The sequence below is a fragment of the Narcine bancroftii genome, chromosome 10, assembly GCF_036971445.1.
Source record: "Narcine bancroftii isolate sNarBan1 chromosome 10, sNarBan1.hap1, whole genome shotgun sequence".
In the NCBI taxonomy this organism is placed as follows: domain Eukaryota; kingdom Metazoa; phylum Chordata; class Chondrichthyes; order Torpediniformes; family Narcinidae; genus Narcine; species Narcine bancroftii.
Window position 1 is genome coordinate 62,991,956 of NC_091478.1, and position 22,917 is coordinate 63,014,872.

At 40.7% G+C, this 22,917-nt stretch overlaps 1 protein-coding gene across 1 annotated transcript; it reads left to right on the plus strand.

The window, feature by feature from the left end:
- Positions 1-13,666: 13,666 nt before the first annotated feature.
- LOC138743831 (IgG receptor FcRn large subunit p51-like) lies at positions 13,667-20,885 on the plus strand. Its single transcript, XM_069899433.1, has 6 exons — positions 13,667-13,799; positions 14,733-15,029; positions 16,417-16,530; positions 19,163-19,206; positions 20,240-20,341; positions 20,469-20,885. The coding sequence occupies exons 1-6, from the start codon at positions 13,667-13,669 to the stop codon at positions 20,598-20,600; spliced, it is 822 nt and encodes a 273-aa protein (XP_069755534.1). The 3' UTR covers positions 20,601-20,885.
- The last annotated feature ends 2,032 nt before the right edge of the window (positions 20,886-22,917 follow it).

Sequence of the window (22,917 nt, forward strand, 5' to 3'; positions counted from 1 at the left end):
GTGATGGCAGTGTCACCTTTCCTTAAGGTGATCTGTGTGATTTCCTGGCATATCATTTTGCCAAATATAGCTGATGACTTCGTGGCTTCACGATAAAAATCATCTAAGGACCCTTTCAATCTCCAGATAATCAGGGAGCAGCTGCATTGCTGGACCACAATACCGACGTCTGAATTCAAAGGATTTCATGCCAGAAACTGAGCCAGACATTGAGGAGGCCTTTCAAGTGTCCAAAAATTGTTGGCTTTCTCTTTGTCCATGATGACCTGACTCTTTTATGCCTGGTTCACGTCTAGTGGCTCTCATCGCATTGCCAAAATTAATGAGTTCTCTCCATCCACCGTCCGTCCTTCAGCTTACAGCTTTTTTGCTAGACTTCTGCCAATATGCGCCCGTGGAGCATTTTATATTCTTTGGCACAACTTCCAATACGGGACACTTTATGTCAATTTTCAATTCAATTCCGATCCCCAGGAGATTATCGCTGAATTACTGCTCATTCCACTAGGATCATCTTATCTACATTTGGGGTGTGAATTAGGTCTTTAGCAAGTTCTGTGTTCCATGTATTGGACGTTACCTGAAGTTGCTACACTTGATTCATATGTTTTAAGTGTAACTCCAGTGAGCTGTGGCTCCCTAACATTCACTAATTAAGCGGGGGAAGCTGATGAGAAGGCAGAGTCATCCTTTGTTAATGGAGAGTTCACTCCATGAAAATATCCTTCCTCTTCGATGTAGTGATCAGCCATGATCTGTAAAATGGCGGTGCTGGCTCGACGGGCCGAAGGGCCTACTCCAGCTCCTATTGTCTATTGTCTTCTGGTTTCAAACTCCAGAATACTGTGTACTTACAACTTTCTACTTAAAACTGGCCAGATCGCTCAGTGGATTCATTGGACTTGATTCATTGGATTTGACATTCGGTATGTCAAAACGCCTGCATTTTCTATCCGTGTTTATCGGGTGTCCTTCTGGTTATTTACCTCTGTTATTGACCTTGAAGCTCGTGGAATTTCATGTCAGAATCTTCATATTGAGGAGTTATATCTGCCTAAGTTTTTTGCCTTTAACCTGAGATCACACGGTACACCTGTAGAAAAGTGCAAGTTTTGGTGACATATTCAATCCCCCTAAACTCCTCGCAAAGTATAACCACTGTAGAGCATTTTACGTTAACGCGCTGAGATGTAGACAGATCTTCTGGGATGTTGACATACGTGAATTTGAAGTTCTTAAATTTTCCTCTGATGACCCCTCATTGGGTTTCCCCCTCCTGAAGTCCACAATCACTTAATTAGTTTTACTAACGCTGAGTGCAGGGTGGTTGTTGTGAATGAGTATTCACCTGACCTATCTCATTCCTGTACACTTGGCAAATTTGTAAATGGCATTAGCATTGACCCTAGCCACATAAACATGGATGTAGACCCAGTCCAGCAATCGGAAGAGCGCTCATCCCTGAAGTACGCCTGTGTTGATTGTCAGTAAGGAGGAGTCGTTGTTCCAGAGCCACACTTACTGTGGTCCTCAACGAGGGTCAAAGATCCATTTTCAGAGGGGTTGCAGGGGCCCAGGTTTTGGAACTTGTTGACCAGCACTGAGGGTATGATGGTATTGAAAACTGAGCTGTAGTGGATGAAGAGCAGCCTGATGTACGTGTTGTGGTCTAGGTGATCCGGAACTAAGCGGAGAACTAATGATACTGCATCTTCTGTGGAGCGATTGTGATGGAAGGCGACTTGCAGTAGGTCCAAAACTTTACTTAGGTCGGAGGTACATGTGACCATAACCAATCTCTCGAAATATTTCATCACAGTAAATGTGAGTGCGACTAGGAGATAATCTTTGAGGCAGCTCATTCTGCTCTTATCGGGCACCTGCATGATTGAACCCTGGCTGCAGCAATGACCAATTAAAAATATCGATGGACTCTCCAACTAGTTGATGGGCGCAGATATTCAGTACCCTTCCAGGTAAGCCATCAGGACAGGGCGATAGCCAAAATACTTGTTGAAAGGTATGCCATTCTGTGGAATACTTCGCCCACTGTGGTCATGCCACAGGAATCAAAGATGAACTGTATGTTACATATGTTATATACATTAATAACACGAATTAGCTATGGTTTATTGACAGTTCTGATCGTTGAGAAAATAAACCACGTGGTGATACAAATATCTTCAAAGAGATTAACAACACATGGTGTCGTTGATTAGATACTGACTGTTTTTTACCGCGAGCACCAAATGTGCGCGCCCATATAAAAATGCGTATACACACACACACACACTTAACTATTATACTATTATTGCAGGGAGTGGGATTCTCAGTTTCAGTTGTTTGCACAAGGTACGATTAATGCCTCTCAGTCTTGGTGCTGTAAGTTGTCAGTTGTTTTCCGTGACGACAGGTACAGTTGCAGAACATGATTGGGGAGGGCTCGGCGCATATGTGTTTATTAAAGGAATCTGTTCTGTGAGGCGGGTTTGTGTGACAAATGTCCAATGTAGAAAGGCAAAAAGTGTAAAAGATCAGGATGGAAGCAGCAATTTTTGGAAGTGTGGTCACATTTATAATGTGGGGAACCGGTTGACTACATATTCAGAGCAAAATCCGTCCAAGGGCACTTCAATGAAAACTGGATAATCGGTACTTTCATGAGCAGATTGACAGAATCCTATTCGGATTACTCCCCTTTTACTTTTAAATAGTACCAGAAGATCTTTTCCCTGAGTTTGATACCTTCTCCCTTTTTCAGAAAATAAAGTAATTATTTGAACACTAATGGAAAACAGGGTTACAAATGGTGACACGTAATGAACTGATTCCCGTTCTAAATAGAGACATTTCAAGTCGTCATATTTATGATCATCTGATTGTACAAGTACAACCCGATGAAACTGCATTTTCCACTTCTCGGTGCACAACACGCAATCAGACATAACATACATACAGACAAACAATACATATGCAGGACATATAATCAGCTATACAAATAAATAAATAAATAGATTTTGCTTCATGAATCGGATGGTTAGTGCGAGAATGTATTTTTGGTCTTTCAGCACGTGGGAAGAAACCTGGTACTGCTGGTTCTGATAATCCTGTATCTCTTCCCTGATGGAAGCAGTTGAAAGATGTGTGCAGCATACAAGCAGTCCACAATGATTTTGCGTGCCTTCCTCAGACAACCATCGGGTTGACCACATGAATGGTAGGGGGTGGGGGGAAGGGTGTGGGTGGGTGGTGGTGAGGGAGACTCTGCCACTCTCCTGATCCTGTGGATGGACCTCCAATCCATTTCTCTGCAGCAAGGATACCACACGATGATGCAGCCAGCCACGACATTCTCCATAGAGTTCCTGCTGAAGGTTGACATACTGGTTAGTCTTGCCCACTTCATTCTTCCAAGGAAGTGTAGACGCTGTTGCACCTTTCATTTGTCGTATCCTCAGGCTCTGGAAATTCAGCAAATAGTTTTACCTTTTCATGCCATTTCATTTCTTACCAGACGAAGAGGAATGTTTTAGGAAATAGAATCGTGTGAAGTCTTGGTATGTTTGTGATTTTATTTCATGCCAAATGCTTACATAATGTTGTAGACAAAGCAATCTGTGCATAATTCATATTTATTCCCTTATTATTGTCTTGAAAATGTATTGACCATTCACAATATACTTTTCAAATCATCTGATATTTATATGCAGATAGTAATTAAATGTACTGAAATAATGTAAACAATATATGAGGTTGAAAATATACCCTGGCATAAACTGAAATCACTTTCCTCTAAGCTTTTATATGGAGCTATTCTATATTCTGGAACTTCCCCATTTTAGTTTTGAAGCTTTCATTTAAAATGTTTATTGGAAGCTCCAATCGACAGATTCAAACATTAATTTGGTGGCCAGTGTACATTTGTTTGCAAAATGTACAAAAGGCAAACAATAGTGTACCTCAACTCTATTTCAGGTGAATTTGTTTAACATTTGACAGCAAACATACACAGGTGAAGATAATGGGCGAAACAGGATTTGTTCTTTCTAAAGCATGCAGGGAACGGAAGCTGCACCAGTTCACTACACCCTACAGACACAATATGGTTCAAGGTACCATGTTCCTTTTATTGTCATGCCATTGAAATGTAACCTTTGTCTACATAATGTAAAGAGTAGCCATGAGCTTGGTGCTCATGGAGAAAGAGAAGAAAAAGAGAGCGTCTTCAGAGTCACAGAGTGTCTGAGGATTCACAAAGGCATCCGGCAGCCCTTCTTATCCTGAAATACCTCCTGGAATCCCGGCTCCAATACGTGGTTCCCATGATCAAGCCGCTTGCAGCCAGCAGCTTGTGTGGGTCCCCCACCACGTCTCCAGTAGCCTGTGTCGGTCACTCGCTCGCTGGTCCCTTCAGTCCTGTCAGGTCATCTCCTCTGCTTCCCCTTTATAACTGGAGGCGTTCTCACTGTCACTGTTGCCCTGCGCCTGTCCATTGATCCTTCAGAGTCTGCAAGCCCTCGTGGCCACTGCCCAGCGCAAGAGTTGATATCTTGGGCATATATGGCTGCAGCACTTTACTTACAAACTCTGTTGGCAATTTAACAGTTTGTTTAAAGCCTGCATGGAGCTTCGATGTAGAGGAAATCACAATGGGAGCACCTGAAGAATTACAAGTTAAATGTAACTTAACCTATGCAGTCCATTGTGGGCACTGAAGGTTGGCGAGGGAAGAAACGTGAGTGCAGAAGAAGCACCTCCTCCTAGGATTGTTGTGTAAAGAGGGCACACAAAATTGTTCAGGCCCTTTGACCCTGCAAACAGCATCATTCAGCTACTTCCATTTCTTTGGCTTGGCTTCGCGGACGAAGATTTATGGAGGGGGTAAAAAGTCCACGTCAGCTGCAGGCTCGTTTGTGGCTGACAAGTCCGATGCGGGACAGGCAGACACGATTGCAGCGGTTAATGGTTACTTCCATTTACCCGTAATTGAAACCACACATTTGAATAGCAAAAATAAATGAGTTTGGGCTGTCTTTGGTAACTTTAATAATTATGCAGCCCAGATCATAAAATCTATTGATATTCAATTACTGGTGCACCTACCCTGCCATTGAGCTAATTAAATGAAAGATGTTCCTGGGTATCAACCTTCATAATTGCACATCTACAACATTCAATCTACTTTGAGGCTGCCTCTGTAGTGGCCCTGAAAATTGGTAGACTGCCAGAATGATCATGTCCATTCACAAGTTGTGGGATCTGTTTGCATGCAAGTGTTTTGCTGACGAAACAGAATCACTCATCACCATCCACACCATCAGACTAATGAGCTCCTTTACCGATATCCTGGTCCCAGTTCATGGTTTTCCAGCTGCTGTGATCACGCTTTTCAATTCTGTTAACCAAGTCATTAGCCTGCTGCCTTCCTCATTTAGATTGAAATAAAATTCCCACATCTCATTCATTCCACACCATTCAAATGCAGATTTGATGTTATTCGGTACCTGACGATTAGCCCAAAACAAATGCGACTCTGTACAGATAATTCTTCATAAAGTTATGTGAGCAGAGTTGGTCACGGCACTCTCACACCATTGATATGGAACATTGTATATCCCCTTGTGGGACTATTCAGGTAATTAACCAGATTCATTTTAGTTCTGAGGTCTTTGTTGGCTACATGGAGCAATTCACGCCAACGGAGGCAAGGCTTTCCAATTCTTCCTCTGCTAAAGCAATGACTATTTTGCTACTGCCTCAGGTATCCACGATGAGCTCGAAGACTTTATCCACTTTGCTGCCAACTTCCACTCCAACCTTAAATTTACTTGGTCCGGGCACCAGGCAAGGGTGCCCCCTTAGCCCTTTATTATTTAACTTAGCTTTAGAACCTTTGGCAATTGCTATCAGAGAAGCACCCAATATTACTGGTATTATTCGTTGCAGGGATATTCATAAAGTATCACTATATGCAGATGATTTATTGTTATATATTTCCAATCCTGAAAATTCTATTCCTGCAGTTTTATCTTTATTAGCCCAATTTAGTAATTTTTCGGGATATAAACTGAACTTAAATAAAAGTGAATTATTCCCTTTTAATGGATGGGTTCCTATTTATGATAGTTTACCTTTTAAAATAGCTAGAGACCATTTTATATATTTAGGGATTAAGATTACTAAAAAACATAAAGATTTGTTTAGGACTAATTTTTTCCCTCTATTGGACCTGATCGGCAGTTTACTTACCAATTGGTCACCATTATCCCTATCCATGATAGGCCGAATTAATGCTATTAAGATGATGATCTTACCTAAATTTTTATATATATTTCAAGCTATACCTATTTTTGTTCCTAAATCTTTTTTTGATAAGGTCGATTCTAAATTGTCCTCGTATATCTGGCAAAACAAGAATCCTAGATTTGGGAAAAAATATTTACAGAAATCTAAACTAGAGGGAGGGTTGGCATTACCCAACTTAAGAATTTATTACTGGGCAATTAATATTAGTTACTTAAGATATTGGTTGAATTATTCAGAATTATCTCTAAATCCCCATTGGGTAAATTTAGAAATTAAACCGATACAAAATTTTTCAATTAGCTCTATTTTGGGAGCGGCTCTCCCTTTTACTCTTACTAAATTATATAAACAAATTGATAATCCAATGGCTAAACATACACTACATATATGGTTTCAATTCCGGAGATTTTTTTGGCCTAAGTCATTTTATCTTGGAAACTCCTATTGTACTAAATTTCCTTTTTCATCCCTCTCTAATTGATCAAGCTTATTTACTCTGGAAAGTTAAAGGTATAACATGCTTTTCGGATTTATTCTTGGATAACTTTTTCATGTCATTTGAACAATTATCCATGAAATATGATTTACCTCGATCTCATTTCTTTCGATATTTGCAGATTAGGAGTTTCTTAGTTTCGACTTTACCCTCTTTTCCCAATCGGGAGACTACGACTGTTTTAGAGGATATACTATATTCAAAATTCCCTCCAAAAGGTGTGATATCTAAATTATATAATATAATTACAAAAATAAATTCTGGGACTTTTGAAAAGTTTAAAAATGATTGGGAAAGAGAACTCAACCTTCATACTTCTAATGAAAATTGGAGTAAAATTCTGCGACTAGTAAACTCTTCTTCTCTATGTGCAAAACATTCACTAATACAGTTTAAAGTTGTTCATAGAGCTCATATGTCTAAAGATAAACTCCACCGCTTTTATTCTCATATCGATCCTATATGTGATAAATGTCAATTGGAAATAGCTTCCCTTACACATATGTTTTGGTCCTGTCCCTCTTTACAGAATTATTGGAAGGAATTTTTTTCCATTATGTCTACTGTTTTGAATATTGATTTACAACCACATCCCATTACTGCAATTTTTGGATTACCTATGATAGATTTGACTTATTTATCTCTTCCTGCGGATCGTATGATTGCTTTTCTTACACTAATGGCTAGAAGATCTATACTATTGAATTGGAAATAGGTTAATCCTCCCACTGTTTTCCAATGTTTTTGTTAATTCAGATTTGTTTTTTCTTCTTTTTTGGGTTTTTTTTCTCTTTTTTCATATATTGTTATTAATTATATCTTTTTTTTTAGAGATAGTTCACACCCTAAACTGGTCTAAATTTTTTTTTATGATATATTTTTATTCTGTAATATTATTGTTTAATATCTCTGTATTAATTCATTACTTACTATGTATTTTTTATATCTCTTTGAACTGTATGTGTTTATAAATTATAATAATAATAAAAAGATTGAAAAAGAAAAGTAAATTTACTTGGTCCTACTCTCGCAACATACTCCAGGTTCATTAAATATATTTAAGAGGGAATCAGGTTCATTAAATATATTTAAGTGGGAATTAGATATATTTCTTCAGTATAAGGGTATTAAAGGTTACGGAGAGAAGGCGGGGACGGGGTACTGAACTTTAAGATCAGCCATGATCTCGTTGAATGGCGGAGCAGGCTCGAAGGGACGAATGACCTACTCCTGCTCCTATCTTCTATGTTTCTATGTTTTTATTTTTCTCAATTTTTATCTCCTTCTAGAGAGTCTAACTCTCAGTAGACATCGTCAACAAACCCATTAACTCAGATACCTAATTTGACTGCTCCTCTTCACACCCTGTTCCCTTTAAGGGGTCTATTAATTTATCTTAATTTTTCAGTCTCCCTCACATCTGCTGCCAGGACAAAGTCTTCCATGCCAGATCATCAGAGAAGTCTTCCTTCTTCAAACAACATGGCTTTCCCCCTACCACTATCAAATTGGCCCTCACCCGCATATCCTCCATTAACTGCACATCTGCCCCAGACCTTCCTCTACAAGTGCAAAAAGGATCTCACCTACCACCCCACCAAACTCCATAATCTCTGCCTCTAACCATATTATCCCACTAGCAGACACATCTTCCCTTTGTGTCCCTTTCCATTTTCCATAGGACCTCCTCATTTTGTGACTCCTTCATCACAATTCCCCATGGAACCATTGTCTCTGACTTGCACCCCAACCTTCACCCACACCTATTCCAGGCTCTAAGTAGTCCTTCCAAATGAAGCAACACTTCACTTGAAAATCTTCGTTGGTTAACAACTGTACTTGGTGCTCCTGTGGTGCTCTGCTGTACATCATAGAGTCTGGTCACAGACTTGAATAACGCTCTGTTGAGCACCTTGACTCTATACACTAAAATAACTGGATTTCCCATTGGCCACGCATTTCAATTCTCCATTCAATTCCCTTGCCAATACGTGTTCCCACGATCTCATTCATTGCCAGGCTGAGATCACCTGAAAATTTGAGGAAAAACAACCCAAATTCCGTCTGGGCAAATTCCAACAGGATGGCGTTAACATCGACATTTCCAGTTTCAGTTAGCACTACCCCCATCGTTCTGTTTGTCTCTATTCCTTGAGCTGCGTGTCTTTCTCTTCTACTTTCACTCTTTCTCCTTTCAAAATTTAAAAACAACCCCCTTCCCCAATCAATACTCCCCATGGCCAATACCAGCAGGCAGACTGATAGCACCATGTTGGCTCTGAGCTTCAAAAGGGGAACAAATACGACATTCTATTGCCACAATAGAGACTCCAAGTAGTTTCATTCCAGGTGCTTGGGTCCAGAATGTCTCGGAGCGGGTGCAGAACATTCTTAAGTGGGAGAGTGATCAGCCAGAGTCCGTGGTACATATTGATACAGTACAAACATCATAGGCATGAGTTGGCTAGAGGTCATGGAAAGCAGGGAAGAGGCTGAAGAGCAGTATCTCCAAGGTGGTAATCTTTGGATTATTCCCGGCGCCATAAGGTAGGGAAGGTCACAACTGGAAGATAGTGCAAAGAAACTGAAGAGGGGCAGAGTTTTAATTTCTGGGATAATTGTAAGCTTTTCTGCGGAAGTGGTGACCTTTATAAATGGGAAGGGGTTCGTCTGAAATTGAAGGGAACCAATGTCATGGCACGGGGATTTTCTAATGCTGATTGGTGGGGAGGGATGTTGGTTAAAACAGATTCACAGGGGGTTGGAACCAAACTGAAGAAATAGAGGAAAAGGTGGTCAGCACACAAGTAGCTGATAGGGGGTTTGTGTGGAAAGAAAGGCAGATAGGGAAAAATCGGAGGCATGGGGAATGTGTTACAATGCACAGTGACACAGTGTTAAGTGAAGCAAATAAAGAACAAAAGGCTTGTATTTAAATGCATACAACATAAGAAATAAAGTGGACAACCTTGTCGTAAAGTAACAGATTGGCAGGTATGATGTAGTGGCAACCACAGAGTCATGGCTAAAGGATGGATGTCCTTGAGAACTGAATGTCTGAGGATGAGCAGGTAATCCGGGGTGCTGTCGCTGTGCTGGCAAGGAACAACACTGAATCCTTAAAAGAGCTGACAGGGCTCAGAAGATATAGAATCAATGTGGGTTCAGTTAAGAAATGGCAAGGGTGAAGACACTGTAAACAGTTATATACACAATTCCAAACGTCAGCCGCGATATGGAAAAAGCAGATGGAAAAGACGTGTCAGAAAGACCATGTTATGGTAGTCATAGGGGATTAAATATGCAAGTAGATTGAGAAAACCAGGTTGGCACTGGATCTCAAGAGAGAGATTTCGTAGAAAGCCGATGAGATTACTTTTTCGAGCAGCTTGTTGATGAGCCCACGAGGGGATTGGCTGTATTGTAGTGGGTCTGGAGCATGAACCCGAGGTGATTCGATTGCTTTGAGTGAAGGAATCAATAAGGGCAGTTATCATAATATATACGATTGAGTTCAATTTGAGATTTACAAGGAGAAAACAAAGGCAGATGTGCAGTAAAGGGAATTACACTGACATGAAAGAGGAACTGGCCAAAGTAGATTGGAAGGGGGCACTAGTAGAGAAGACAGCAGAGCAGAAATGGATGGAGTTTCTGCAAGAAATGGGGAAGTATAAATACAAACCCCCAAAAAAGGGGAATATTCGAAAAGAAAAATGTCACAATTATGGCTGACTCGGAAAGTCAAAGCCAACGTGAAAGCAAAAAAGAGCAACAGAAAATAGTGGGAAGACTATCTCCGGCTCCCAAGCAAAGACCGGTACACACAGCAAACCACGCCAAGGCGGTCCAAAGAAGAAAGAAGACCATCTGAACGCTTAAAGCACTATGTGCTCCGATTATTGTTAAATACTTTCCCTTTTATAGTTATAATTACTCATGGGGTGTATTCTAATTCTCACTTGTAGTCCTGGGCCTATGAAATTTTTATAGTTGGAAGGGACCCAGTCAGCATTTATCGTTGGGTGGAAACCGCCCTCTGCTGGACATTATGACACCCATTGCCCTTCCACGTGTATAAACATCCATATATATATATATATATATATATATATATAACCCCTTGTGTCAGTAGCCATGTTAGTCTGATGAAAATAAAGGATGAGAAAGCATCAGGTCTCCTTTCATACAGACGTCTGTCTCGTTTTAAATCATACATTTAAGAAGGGCCCAGACCCGAAACTTCGTCATATATAGTTACCCCCTGTTGGACGCGGCAGGTCGTGTTAAGCTACAGCATTTCTCCATCTCATAGTATCCAGCTTAATCTCAACCTTCAAACAATGTGCTGGACGGGAGTTCAGAGACAGTGATGGACCCGGCGATGTGTGCTACCTTCTGTTTTCCGGGCTTCTCAAATTATCATTCCAGGGCGATACGCAACCAGTCGATATTATTTGAGCAGAACATGTTCGACAAAAGATTCCGAACCTCCTCGCACTGCTTAGAAAGTAGGCACCTTGGAAAGCAACGCAGGTGGGTGGAGTCGGTATGGGTGGACGCGTACGAGTTGGGTGAAGGGCAGGCACTCAATTTGGGGCTGAAAGGCAGCGGTGAGGATGGCTCGCGCGCGGACATCGAAACCCGCGAAAGGGAAGCAGGGAGAAGTCGATCCCATCACGGCCACCAACCCCTCCCCCCCCCCCCCTCACCCTGGGAGGAAGGATGCTGGACAAGTGACGTTGAAAGGAGGGCGCAGAGAGCGCTGTAGTCGGTCTGTGAACCCTGGACCCACCTCCCTCGCATTCCCTGCGCGCAGGCCAATGAATTTTTATCATTGCTTTGTTCGGTAACTCGAGTGTCCGGGCACCCAGGAGGTGGGAAACGTCCCCTCCACCTTCATCACCATCGGGGTTTCAAACAGGTGAGGCAGACGTTCGGCTGCTCCTCCTCCAACCTCGTCCACTGCAATCGCTGCTTCCGATGTGGTTTCCTTCACGTCGGTGAGACGAAACGCAAACCTGGAGACCTTTTCGTATAGAGTCGACGATCTGGGTGCGATGGCGATGCCGCGCATTTGATATCCCTGCCATTTCAACGCCTCTTCCCATACTCACACCAACCTGGCCTCTCCACTGCCGGAGTGAGACCTGTTGCAAGTGGAGCAACAACCTCATGTCATCTTGAACGCGGTGACCGGATCCGATTCATCATCTCCTCGGGCAGTGAGTTCTACATATTAATGAATCTCCGTGTAAAAAAAAGGATCTTTCAGATCCCCTTGAAACCTTCCTCGCATCTTGAACCGATGCCCTCCCGTTCTTGATGATCCAACCGACGGAGTAAACCCAATCTGATTATCTACCCTCTCTGTTCTTCTCATCTCGGCCATATTTCTAACGATAAATATATATACATTTTAAATTTAGCACGGTAACAAGCCCTTTCTGCCCACCAGCGCGCGCCGCCCAATTTATTCACAATGAACCTATAAAACCCGGTACTTTTCGAACAGTGGGAGGAAGGAAACCATAGACCCGGGGAAAACCCACTCATTCAATGGACGGAAATTCTTTCTTGTTGCAGCCGAGTTGGTCCTCCGTAAAAAAAGTCACCCGTCCACATTCAATTAAAAAAGAGATAATAATTTCAAGCTGTAGTATGGGATTCGAGGACAAGAGGGCACAACTTCAGGATAAAAGGGCGTCAATTTAAGAGAAGCGGAATAGTTTCCTTTGCCAGAGGATGGTGAGTCTGTGGAATCCAGATCGTTGGGTATATTTAAGGAAGACATTGGCAGGTATTTGATTAGTCAGGGCATCAAGGGTTACGGGGAGAAGACCTGAGAGTGGGGCTGAGTAGGTGGATGGATCAACTCATGATAGAATAACGGAGAAGCCTCGATGGGCCTAATTCTGCTCCAAAATCTTGTTATCAATGTAAGAAGCATGATGTTTGAGCATTGCAGGATTAGTGGGAGAAGGGGGCGTTGTTTCGAGGGGAAATTCATCACAAATCATACTTTCTATATATTAAGTCGTCAAGGTGATTTCAGGAGGGCAAGAAATTAATGCATTTCAAACTCCTACTTTTCCCCTTCCTCAATTATCGATAGCAAACCCTGAAACGATGTCAACTATTTATTTTGAACATATAAATTCAACATTCCAACGTTCACTTCCAGGATGTGATAAGCCCCGGCAACTCGTCATACAACCCAAACGTCACATTTAACAGCGTTCCTGACTGCAAGGTCATTTGAATCCCTTGTGCAGAATGTCAGGGACTGCGATTGTTCTCCTTCTGCTTCTCCGAGGTAATATTTAACCAGTACCATTTTGTTCCTTGTTCTACTTATTTAGTTCTCTCTCTTTATCTCCCATCTCGATGCCGGCCTCACCGATTTAATTGCGCCATGTTACATTTTCTCAGCAGTTGCAGATCAGCGAGGTTTTCATGTAAATCAATTACCCAAAGAAACCAGTATACCAGTCGGGGGAAATGTAACCTTTTATTGTGTGTTCCCCATCATCCGCGACAAGTCCAGTGTGAAGGTCTACTGGTGGAAGGAGGGTGAGAATACATACCAACACAGCGATGTCGCCAATAGAAAACGATATTGTCTCCGAGGTAGAGCAAGTTGGTACTTTGAGTTGTGCAAAGCAACTGTCCAAGATTCTGGAGTATATCGCTGTTCCGTCATCGGTCCGGAAATGGTTGCAATCAATGGAAGTGGATCGCGTCTAATTGTTCACGGTAAATCATATTAACGGGAAAGGCAAACAGCGAATAATTGTCTGAACAATAAGAAACGGAAAGGCTGGTAGACAGACCATGATTTGTCGATACCCCTCTACCCGCTCAATGAAGATGAGGAAGGCGGAGATTCTGCCGCCCGTCTCCCAACTCGTACAGTTCGCGGTTATGTTCATGCCCGCCCGAAGAGGCTCGCTGCAACGTGACACAAAGCTTTATGGATTCTCATTTGTATTGTCTAGTATATTCACCATCCTCACCCAGTCCCCCATCCTATAACTATTTTGTCTGATGTGGATCAAACAACCTGCAAATAAAAGCATTCCTCAGCCATTCTATATTCAGAAGATCATCGCTCCACCATTGTCCGAGTACATTGCGGGAACAATATCACAAGTTATAAGTAGCAAAAGGGAACCATTGAAAATGGTGGAAGTAGAAGATAACCACCCATTCACTCACGCCGCCCCACACACTCAATCATTCTCTCTCTGTCTCTTTCTCTCTCTCTCTCACTCACACACACACACACACACACACACACACCTTACCCATTTTAATTCGACGGAGAAGCTCGTTCGTTCTCATTATTTTTCATGGAATATTGGTTACTTCCCAACTACTTCCAGGAAAGAATTAGTCCGCATTCTGTCTTTCTCACGCAACATTGACAGATTTGTTTCAACTGAGGCAACACGGTAGGCAAAGCGGTTAGCGCAACGCTGTTTACAGCGCCAGCGACCGGGAACGGGGGTTCGACGCCCACGCTTTCTACAAGGAGTTTGTACGTTCTCCCAGTGTCTGCGTGGATTTTTCTCCGGAGTCCGGAGATGCGAAATATTCTTCGCTATCAGAGAGAGCAATAATCACGGAGGAGCTCCCGAGCCCTCCCCCCTCCCCCCCCCCCCCCCCCCCCCACAAAGTGTTCTTGGTGAATTATTTGGATTACGAATGGAGAAAACGACTTTCTCAAGGAGGGTTTGGTTCGGCCTCTCTCCGAAATATTCAGATATGTTAACTAACTGAACAGAAAACGGCTTCTTCTGTTTCACAGGGGATTGGGATTTTCAAAGAGCATAATTCGAATTCATAGATGAGGTTGGGAAAGAACTGTTTTAAAAATTCCCAGTCATTGGATTAAATTAATCCAAATCTTTATTTACTCGTATTTCAGTGGCGCCAACTCCACTGAAAATCTACTCCAAGACTGTTGATGGGAATCCACTCACTAGACATGTTCTCGTATGCGAAACGGCTGCATTTTACCCGGAGAATCTCACCCTAATTTGGTACCGAAATGGAACGAAAATCACAGCGGGAACTCATACAAGGAAAGCGAAGAACGCGGAGGGATTGTATGTAGTTTCCAGCGATTTAACCTACAGCAACGGCGAGGATCAATATGCCTGCAAGGTATATCACCTCTCTCTCCAGACTCCAGCCGTTGCCAGGTATTCTGTTGCGAAACAAGGTATGTCGTCAACAGTCTAGTGAGTCGTGATTTGTTGTAAATGTCTTGATGCATTGTATAAATTCTTGCAGTTAATAATTCCGAAATTAAATCTTTCAAATTCCATGAGGAAATATAGGATGGAGCATTGATTTAATTTCCAATTTGTATAAGAAAACCTGTGCGTCTGAGGCATGGCCACTCAAATGCCGTTGGCAATCAAAAATAAAATTATTTGCTGCGCTACAGAAGTATAGAGATATTAATCGTTCACGTTTTATACCCACCTCATTTTCATTAGGTTTATTTTGTTTTCAATTTTAAGTGTGTCAGAGTTTTGCTCTACCACCATCTCTAAACTTCTTGTCCTTCTTGGAACTCTTAAATCTGCAGTTTGCTTTGCAAATTAATTTGGACTACATTCAAGCAATTTAGAAACTTCGAGTATTAATTATGTGCACATAATTTGTTCTGTATTTATTGATATTTTTCTGTTCACTCGTGTACAGCGTAATTCCACCCAGTTGTGTTTCAGCCCTATTCTGACCGCTCCACTCACAAATGGACATAGAATGCATTTAATATGAAAACCTAATGTTACTGAGTCCAGAGGACCCCAAAAACTAGCAGCAATAAATATGCTCCACAACACAGGGTTACTTCAACAAAAAAAGTTTTTAATTATATTTGAACAGTAAATCAGAATTGAACTTTAACATTACTTATCTTACCTAATACTTAATACTCCCCCACTCCCCCATCCCTCTAGTACTAAGCGCAGGTGTGTGTAATGTATATTTTAGATTGGAAAAGTTCTTTGGATCACAGTCCAATATCACTGGTTCCAGGCAATTCTTGTACTGTGCACAGAAGTTTGCATTAGCAAAGTTCACCAGTCTTTGATGCTTAACAGGCAAATGGTTACCACTCAGTAGGGTTCTTGCTGGTTTTCAGTGATAGATTCCTTTTCAAGACATCTGATTCCTTCTCAATCAGTCTTGCTGACCAACCTCGCCCCTTTCAGGGTTCTCCAGATGATCCTCTTTCTTTCAGGTCACCTTTCAGACCGCCAATCTCCTCCTCTGAACAGACAGCCTTCCAACGTTTGCCAGCGTGTCCCCCGTAACGTATTTCTGTCTCCTCTCTCTCTCTCTCTCTGTTTCACATCCTTGCTCTCTGAGAGCAAAACCCTTCTCCTCTGCCTGCAAATATATCATTCTCTCCCAGGCAAGCTGCTGTCGATAATTTGTTGCCTCCTGCAAAAAGCATTCTGAAATAGTCCTGCAAATAATTTGTATTTTAAAATGTGTGTGTGTGTGTGCAAGCTGCTCTAAGAATTCCTCCCAAACCACCTGTGAATACTCTGTCACACTAACAAGTATAATAAATATTCCTAATAACTTTGCAGATTCTCGCAATACACTCGCAAACTACCTGGTTCCTAGTGGCGTGGTGGTTGGATTACTGATTTTAGTGCTAATGATTGTTGTCGGGGTACGGTTGGGACGACAGGAACTTGAAGGTAAGATCTGGATTGAACGCTCGATGTTACTGAACACGGAAGAATTGTAAAATTCCTTTAATCTGTTGACAGCTTTGACAAACCGCCGGTCATCCTGAACGAGGAGTTGCCTCTTCTCGGTGACTGAACGTCCGTTCTCCTTTTCCCAATTCAGATTTTGCCTACTAAGAAGCAATAATGATTGCCATGTTCACCCTAGAACAACTGGAAGAAACTGCAGGGAACAGGATGAACCACCAATCAAAGCCACATAATTTGGGAACTGAGAAGAATATGATGAATTCATTTCCAGTTCGACCTAACGCAAAAAGCCACCTCCATTCCATGTATGTTACACGTGATGATATGGGAGAGCGACTGGTCTATGCGCTCAGAACAGGCTCAATGGCAATCGAGTGGCATCTAAGGATCGTAGCTCATGCATCCTTCGTTTACGACCCTGTTTCTCCTGCAGTTTTGCACTTCACATCATACAGGTTTACACTTCATGAGCAGTTAATCCGTCAGGCAATGTGAAAAATATTCGACATTTGTGGCATTCACACCGGGATCAAGTTTTACAGAAAATATGGTTATAAAGCCGAACTCTGCAGATTATACTTGTGCACTTATGTTGTGAAAGCCAGACTCCCTGACTACTTTCATGAAGCGTCTGCAAATTTTAAGTAAAGACTCTCAACCAATCTCCTGCTGCTGAACATAACCCAACTCCATGCTCCAACACGGGGCAGAGGAATATTCTCTATCTCATTCTCCATCAAAGGAAACTCATCTAAGTGTATCCTAATCAGCTCTGCTTCAAATGAAGCTCCCGACCTGAAGAAGAGAATGTTCAAATTTCAATTCTGGCTCTGGTATAATATACTTTTAGATATCAGTGAGTTCTGCTCTAACCCGCACTTCAGATGTATGGTCGATTTTTTAAAATTAACTTGCAAACACTTAACAGATAATATGAATGCCCCAATAGGCTAACCAAACCAAAAGCCTTTTAAAACAATATTGTCACCAAAATCTAATTCAAACTCAAGCAACATCAATATGCAGAGCTCGTGGTTCGTTTACCTATCACCAGTATCTCCAATGGAGCAGTCTATTCCGAAAGGCGCCCTTGAAAATAATTATCTGGAGCGTAAGGAAAATAACGCATGGATATTTTCAAAGCGTCCATGAAAACAGCTAACGTTGTGGCAGCTTCATTGCGATTCTGGCATTGAACGATCGAAACATTGTAAAGAATCATCCAAGAGTCTATGGTGTAAGGAAAAAAAGCTGGTTATCAGTCGGATACAGAAACAAAGGAAATAGTGCAAGCAGCAGGCAATCGTCCATGACCCACAAGCTCACACACACAAACTACCTGTGCAAAGCCTAAATCCACATTCGCTGCACCATTACCTCAGAAACGTACCTGCGGAGCAATGATTCAATTACATTTTCGACTTCAGTCCAATTAAAAAAATGTCATTTGATGGCATTGGTCGCCTTGTTAATGTTTTCCTTCATTTCGGAATTAAACAAAATACCACTGGTAAAATGAATTTGGGTTCGATTTGAGGATAGAAAAGATGTCACAATGCGAAATACGAAATATTTCCAGCATTTGTCCATTTCCCGAAATATATTTTAGAAACATAGAAACATAGAAGATAGGAGCAGAAGTAGGTCATTCGACCCTTCGAGCCTGCTCCGCCATTCAACGAGTATATTGGCTGATCTTAAAGTTCAGTACCCCGTCCCGCCTTCTCTCCGTAACCTTTAATACCCTTATACTGAAGAAATATATCTAATTCCCTCTTAAATATATTTAATGAACCTGCCTCCACTGCCCTCTGTGGCAATGAATTCCACAGATTCACCACCCTCTGGATAAAGAAATTCCTCCTCCTCTCGGTCCTAAATGGTTTGCCTATTATCCTCAAACCATGGCCCCGGGTTCTGGATTTTCCCATCATTGGAAACATCCCATCTGCATCCACTCTGTCCAGTCCTGCCAGAATTTTATATGTCTCTATGAGATACCCTCTCAATCTTCTAAACTCCAGCGAGTACAATCCCAATCTGCGCAATCTTTCCTCATAAGTCATTCCTGCCATTCCAGGTATCAGCCTGGTGAATCTCCTCTGCACTCCCTCCATTACAAGAACATCCTTCCTTAGATAAGGTGACCAAAACTGCACACAATACTCCAGGTGTGGTCTCACCAAGGCCCTGTACAACTGCAGTAAGGTATTCTTGTTCCTATACTCAAACCCTCTTGATATGAAGGCCAACATACCATTTGCCTTTTTAACCGCCTGCTGTACCTGCATGCTCGCCTTCAGAGACTTGTGTACAAGTACCCCTAGGTCTCTCTGCACTTCCCCATCTCTTAATCTATTGCCATTCAAATAGTAATCTGCCCTCCGGTTTGTATTACCAAAGTGGATAACCTCACATTTATCCACATTGTAGTGCATTTGCCATGTATCTGCCCAGTCCCTCAATTTATCCAAATCACACTGGAGCTTCCTGACCCCCTCTTCCGTGCACAAAACCCCTCCGAGCTTAGTGTCGTCTGCAAATTTGGAGATATCCGCACTGCGAATGATGTTAAACGTTATAATGACATTAAAATTTCGCCTCTTTCAAGGTGAAGAGGAATGTGGGATGGAACCAAATGGCCACCAGGATCAGGTATGTCCCTTCATTTATTCATACTGGTCAATGCTGGAAATGCCAAGAAATAGACTGAATTAGAGCGACTATATTCTGCTCACATTAGAAACTTTACGTATGTTTACCAGAAGTATTAATCGGATTCAGAATTTATTGTCATGATCAAGTCATGAAATTCGGTGTTTTGCAGCAGCATCTTAATGAGAACATGGATATAACCATCTTACGACATTACTATAAAGGTAAAAGAAAGTAATTAAAAACAAATGTGCAAGGTAGGATTTTTGGATCATTAAACATTCAGGAATCTGATGGCAGCGGGGATCAAGCTGTCTTGTGCCGTTGAGAGCTCGACTTTAGGCTCCCGTACTTTTCGCAGATGGTAGTAGAGTGAATCTGGAATAGGCTGTGTGCTGGGTGGTGGGGGGTTCTTAAGGATTGAGGCAGTGTTTTTTTTTTAAAGACACCACCTCATGTAGATGTCCGCGATGGTCCCAGACAGAGTTAACAACCCTCTGCAGTTTATTCTTGTCCTGAGAGTTAGTGTCTCCATACCAGGTAGTGATGCAACCAGCCAGAATGCTCTCCACGGTCCACTTGTGACATGCTCCTCAGACACCTCACAAAGTATAGCCGCTGGCGAACCTTCTTGGTGATTAGATCAACGTGGAGGCTCCAGGACAGATCCTTGGAGATGTTAACACCCAGGAATTTGAAGTTCTTGATCCGCTCCACAAATCCGGTCACAGAGGACTTTTCAAATGGTTATCACAATGTCCTTGGTTTCAGCGTTTTCAAGTGTTAAATGTCTGATTAACAGATCAAGGTTCAGTAGCAGTGGTTAAATGTTGGAGATCGTCGCTCTTTGAAACTCTTCCAAAGTCAAAACTGATAGGTTTAAATAAAATATGATGTTCATCGTGCCATAATATTTGCAACTGTATCCATATATTTATACATGAACTCGTGTCCTTGATCTCAAGCCCAGAGCAAACTATTTAAGGATTGACACGGACACTTAGTTGAATAATATTTTTGTCGAACTTTTCAGAGAGAAGAGAGCAACATGATACATTATGTTGCAATACATTTCGACACGTCCAGGAAGGCTACAAAACAAAAACGTCTTGACGCAAGGCATGCTTTTGATCAGGTGAGTGTAAATAACGGTGTAGAGAGTTCATTAATTGGATACTATTTCTCAAGCATACGATTTGAGCAGCACATCCCAAAACAAATGAAAAAGCCAAATAGCAGTATTTTCTCAATTGCCTTTACAGAAAATGCAAGGGGAACCAAGGGGAACCAGCACAGAGTATAGGATAAACTGCAAAGAGAGCACAGAATATGCGGAGGTGAAAACAAAAAAAGACCGCGGAGCAACAGAGGCGCTTTATTCAACAATAAGATAAATATACCAGTCAGGCTGCAGTGGCGAAGACTCGTTTCTGACGTATTTCAATCGCAATCTGCTTCAAAATCAACTTTTTGATGCTATTTTTTGTAATTTTATTCAGTATCTGATTTAGTTTTTCCCAAAACGTATTAACTTTTGTACATACCAAAGTTGCATGTAATGTTGTTCCCATTTCCCTCTTACAGCAAAAACATCTATCCGATAAGGTTGAATCTCATTTAAAAATTTTTTGAGGAGTGATATATACCCTGTGTAACCAATTAAACTGTATCATGCGTAACCTTGTGTTTATTGTATTCTTCATAGTTCCAGAACAACTTTTCAAATACTTCATTTTTATCTTTATGTTTAGATCCTTTTCCCAATTCTGCTTAGGTTTATAATTTATTTCATTTTCCTTATCTTGCAGCTTAATGTACATGATGGTTATAAATCTTTTAATTTCCATTGTGTCTGTAATTACATTTTCAAAGCTGCTTCCTTCAGGTAATCTCAAGCTGTTTACCAATTTATCCTTTAAATAAGCTTTCAATTGATGATATGCAAACATTGTCCATGAGTTATCCCATATTTGTACTTCAACTGTTCAAATGTTAATAAATTATTTCCCAAAAAATAATTTTCTATTCTTTTGATTCTTTTTCTCTCCCATTCTCTAAAGGAAAGGTTGTCTGTTGTAAAAGGATCTGGCAGATTGAGGGTCAATAATAATTTTTGTATTTGATAATTCGCTTTTTTTCCCTTTCTAAGTGGATCTTCTTCCATATATTGTAAATGATGCAGTACTGGTGTGTTATCATATTGCACCAACTTTTCATCCCACTTATAAAGTATATGTTCCAGTACCTTCTCCCCTATTTTATCTAGTTCTATCTTAGTCCAGTCTAGTTTTTCCCTTGTCTGGTAAAAATCTGATAAATACCTTAATTGTGTTGCTCTATAATAATTTATAAAATTTGGTAACTGCAAACCACCTTGATTATACCTCTCTGCTAATTTATCTAATGCTACCTTTGATTTCCTCCCTTTCCACAAGAATTTCCTTATTATTCTCTTTAGTTCATTAAAGAACTTTTCTGTTAAAAGAATTGGTAATGTTTGAAATAAGTATTGTATTCTTGGGAACACGTTCATTTTAATGCAGTTCACCCTCCCTATCAACGTTAGGGGTAATTCTTTTCAATGTTCTAAGTCTTCCTGCAATTTCTTTATTAGTGGCTGATAATTTAGTTTGTATAAGTGGCTTAAGTTATTATCTAACCTGATCCTAGGTATCGGATTGCTTGTGCTTGCCATCTAAATGGTGATTCTTTGTTAACTTCTGTATAGTCTGCAATACTCATTGGAATCACTTCACTTTTATTTCATTGATCTTGTAACCTGATATTTCTCCAAATTCCATCAATTTCTTATGACATTCTTTTACTGATAACTCTGGTTCTGTTAGGTATACTATGATGTCATCTGCAAATAAGCTGATTTTATACTCCTCCTTTTCTTTAATCATTTTTATTTTATTTTCTATTCTTATCAGTTCTGCCAAAGTTTCTATTGCTAAGGCGAACAATGAGGGGCATAGTGGACATCCCTGTCTAGTTGACCTACTTAATTTAAAGTGACTCGATACATATCAATTTACTGCTACCTTCGCCAATGGTCCATTATACAATGCTATAATCCAATTTATATTTTTTTTTCCTGTAGATTGAACTTCTGTAATACTTTAAGTAAGTAGTTCCACTCTACTCTGTCAAAGGCTTTTTCTGCATTCTAGAGCAACAGCCACTGTTGGTTTCTTATTTCCTTAAACTGCATGGATTAGATTAATAAGTTTACAGACATTGTCCACTGTTTGTCTTTTCTTAATAAATCTAGTTTGATCTAGTTTTACTATTTTAGGAACACAGTCAGCCAATCTGTTAGCTAATAATTTCACTATTATCTTATAGTCTAAATTAAGTAGAGATATTGGTCTATATGATGTTGGTGTTAATGAGTCCTTTCTAATCTTTGGTATTAATTTATTTTCATAATTTAATTTATATAAAAATTGATAATTAACATTCAAAATTATACCCAGATATTTGATTCGATCAGTCCACTTCAAATTAATAATATTCTTATAAACTGAATAATCTCCTTCACTTACCGGTAACATTTCACTTTTTTCCCAATTAACTTTATATCCAGAAAGACATCCATTTTGTATTAAACATTCCTTCAAATGCAAAGGTGACTGAGGTTGGTTTATTAAATACACCAATACATCATCAGCAAATAAATTAATTTTATACTCCTCATCTAAAACTTTC

Bases quoted from the DNA above. Each gene is read 5' to 3' on its own strand.
- LOC138743831 (XM_069899433.1), top strand. From the start codon at position 13,667: ATGAAGATGAGGAAGGCGGAGATTCTGCCGCCCGTCTCCCAACTCGTA. The intron at 16,531-19,162 runs GTAAGATCTGGA...GCCTCTTTCAAG, and splicing joins GGGACGACAGGAACTTGAAG to GTGAAGAGGAATGTGGGATG. The intron at 20,342-20,468 runs GTGAGTGTAAAT...TTGCCTTTACAG, and splicing joins CAAGGCATGCTTTTGATCAG to AAAATGCAAGGGGAACCAAG.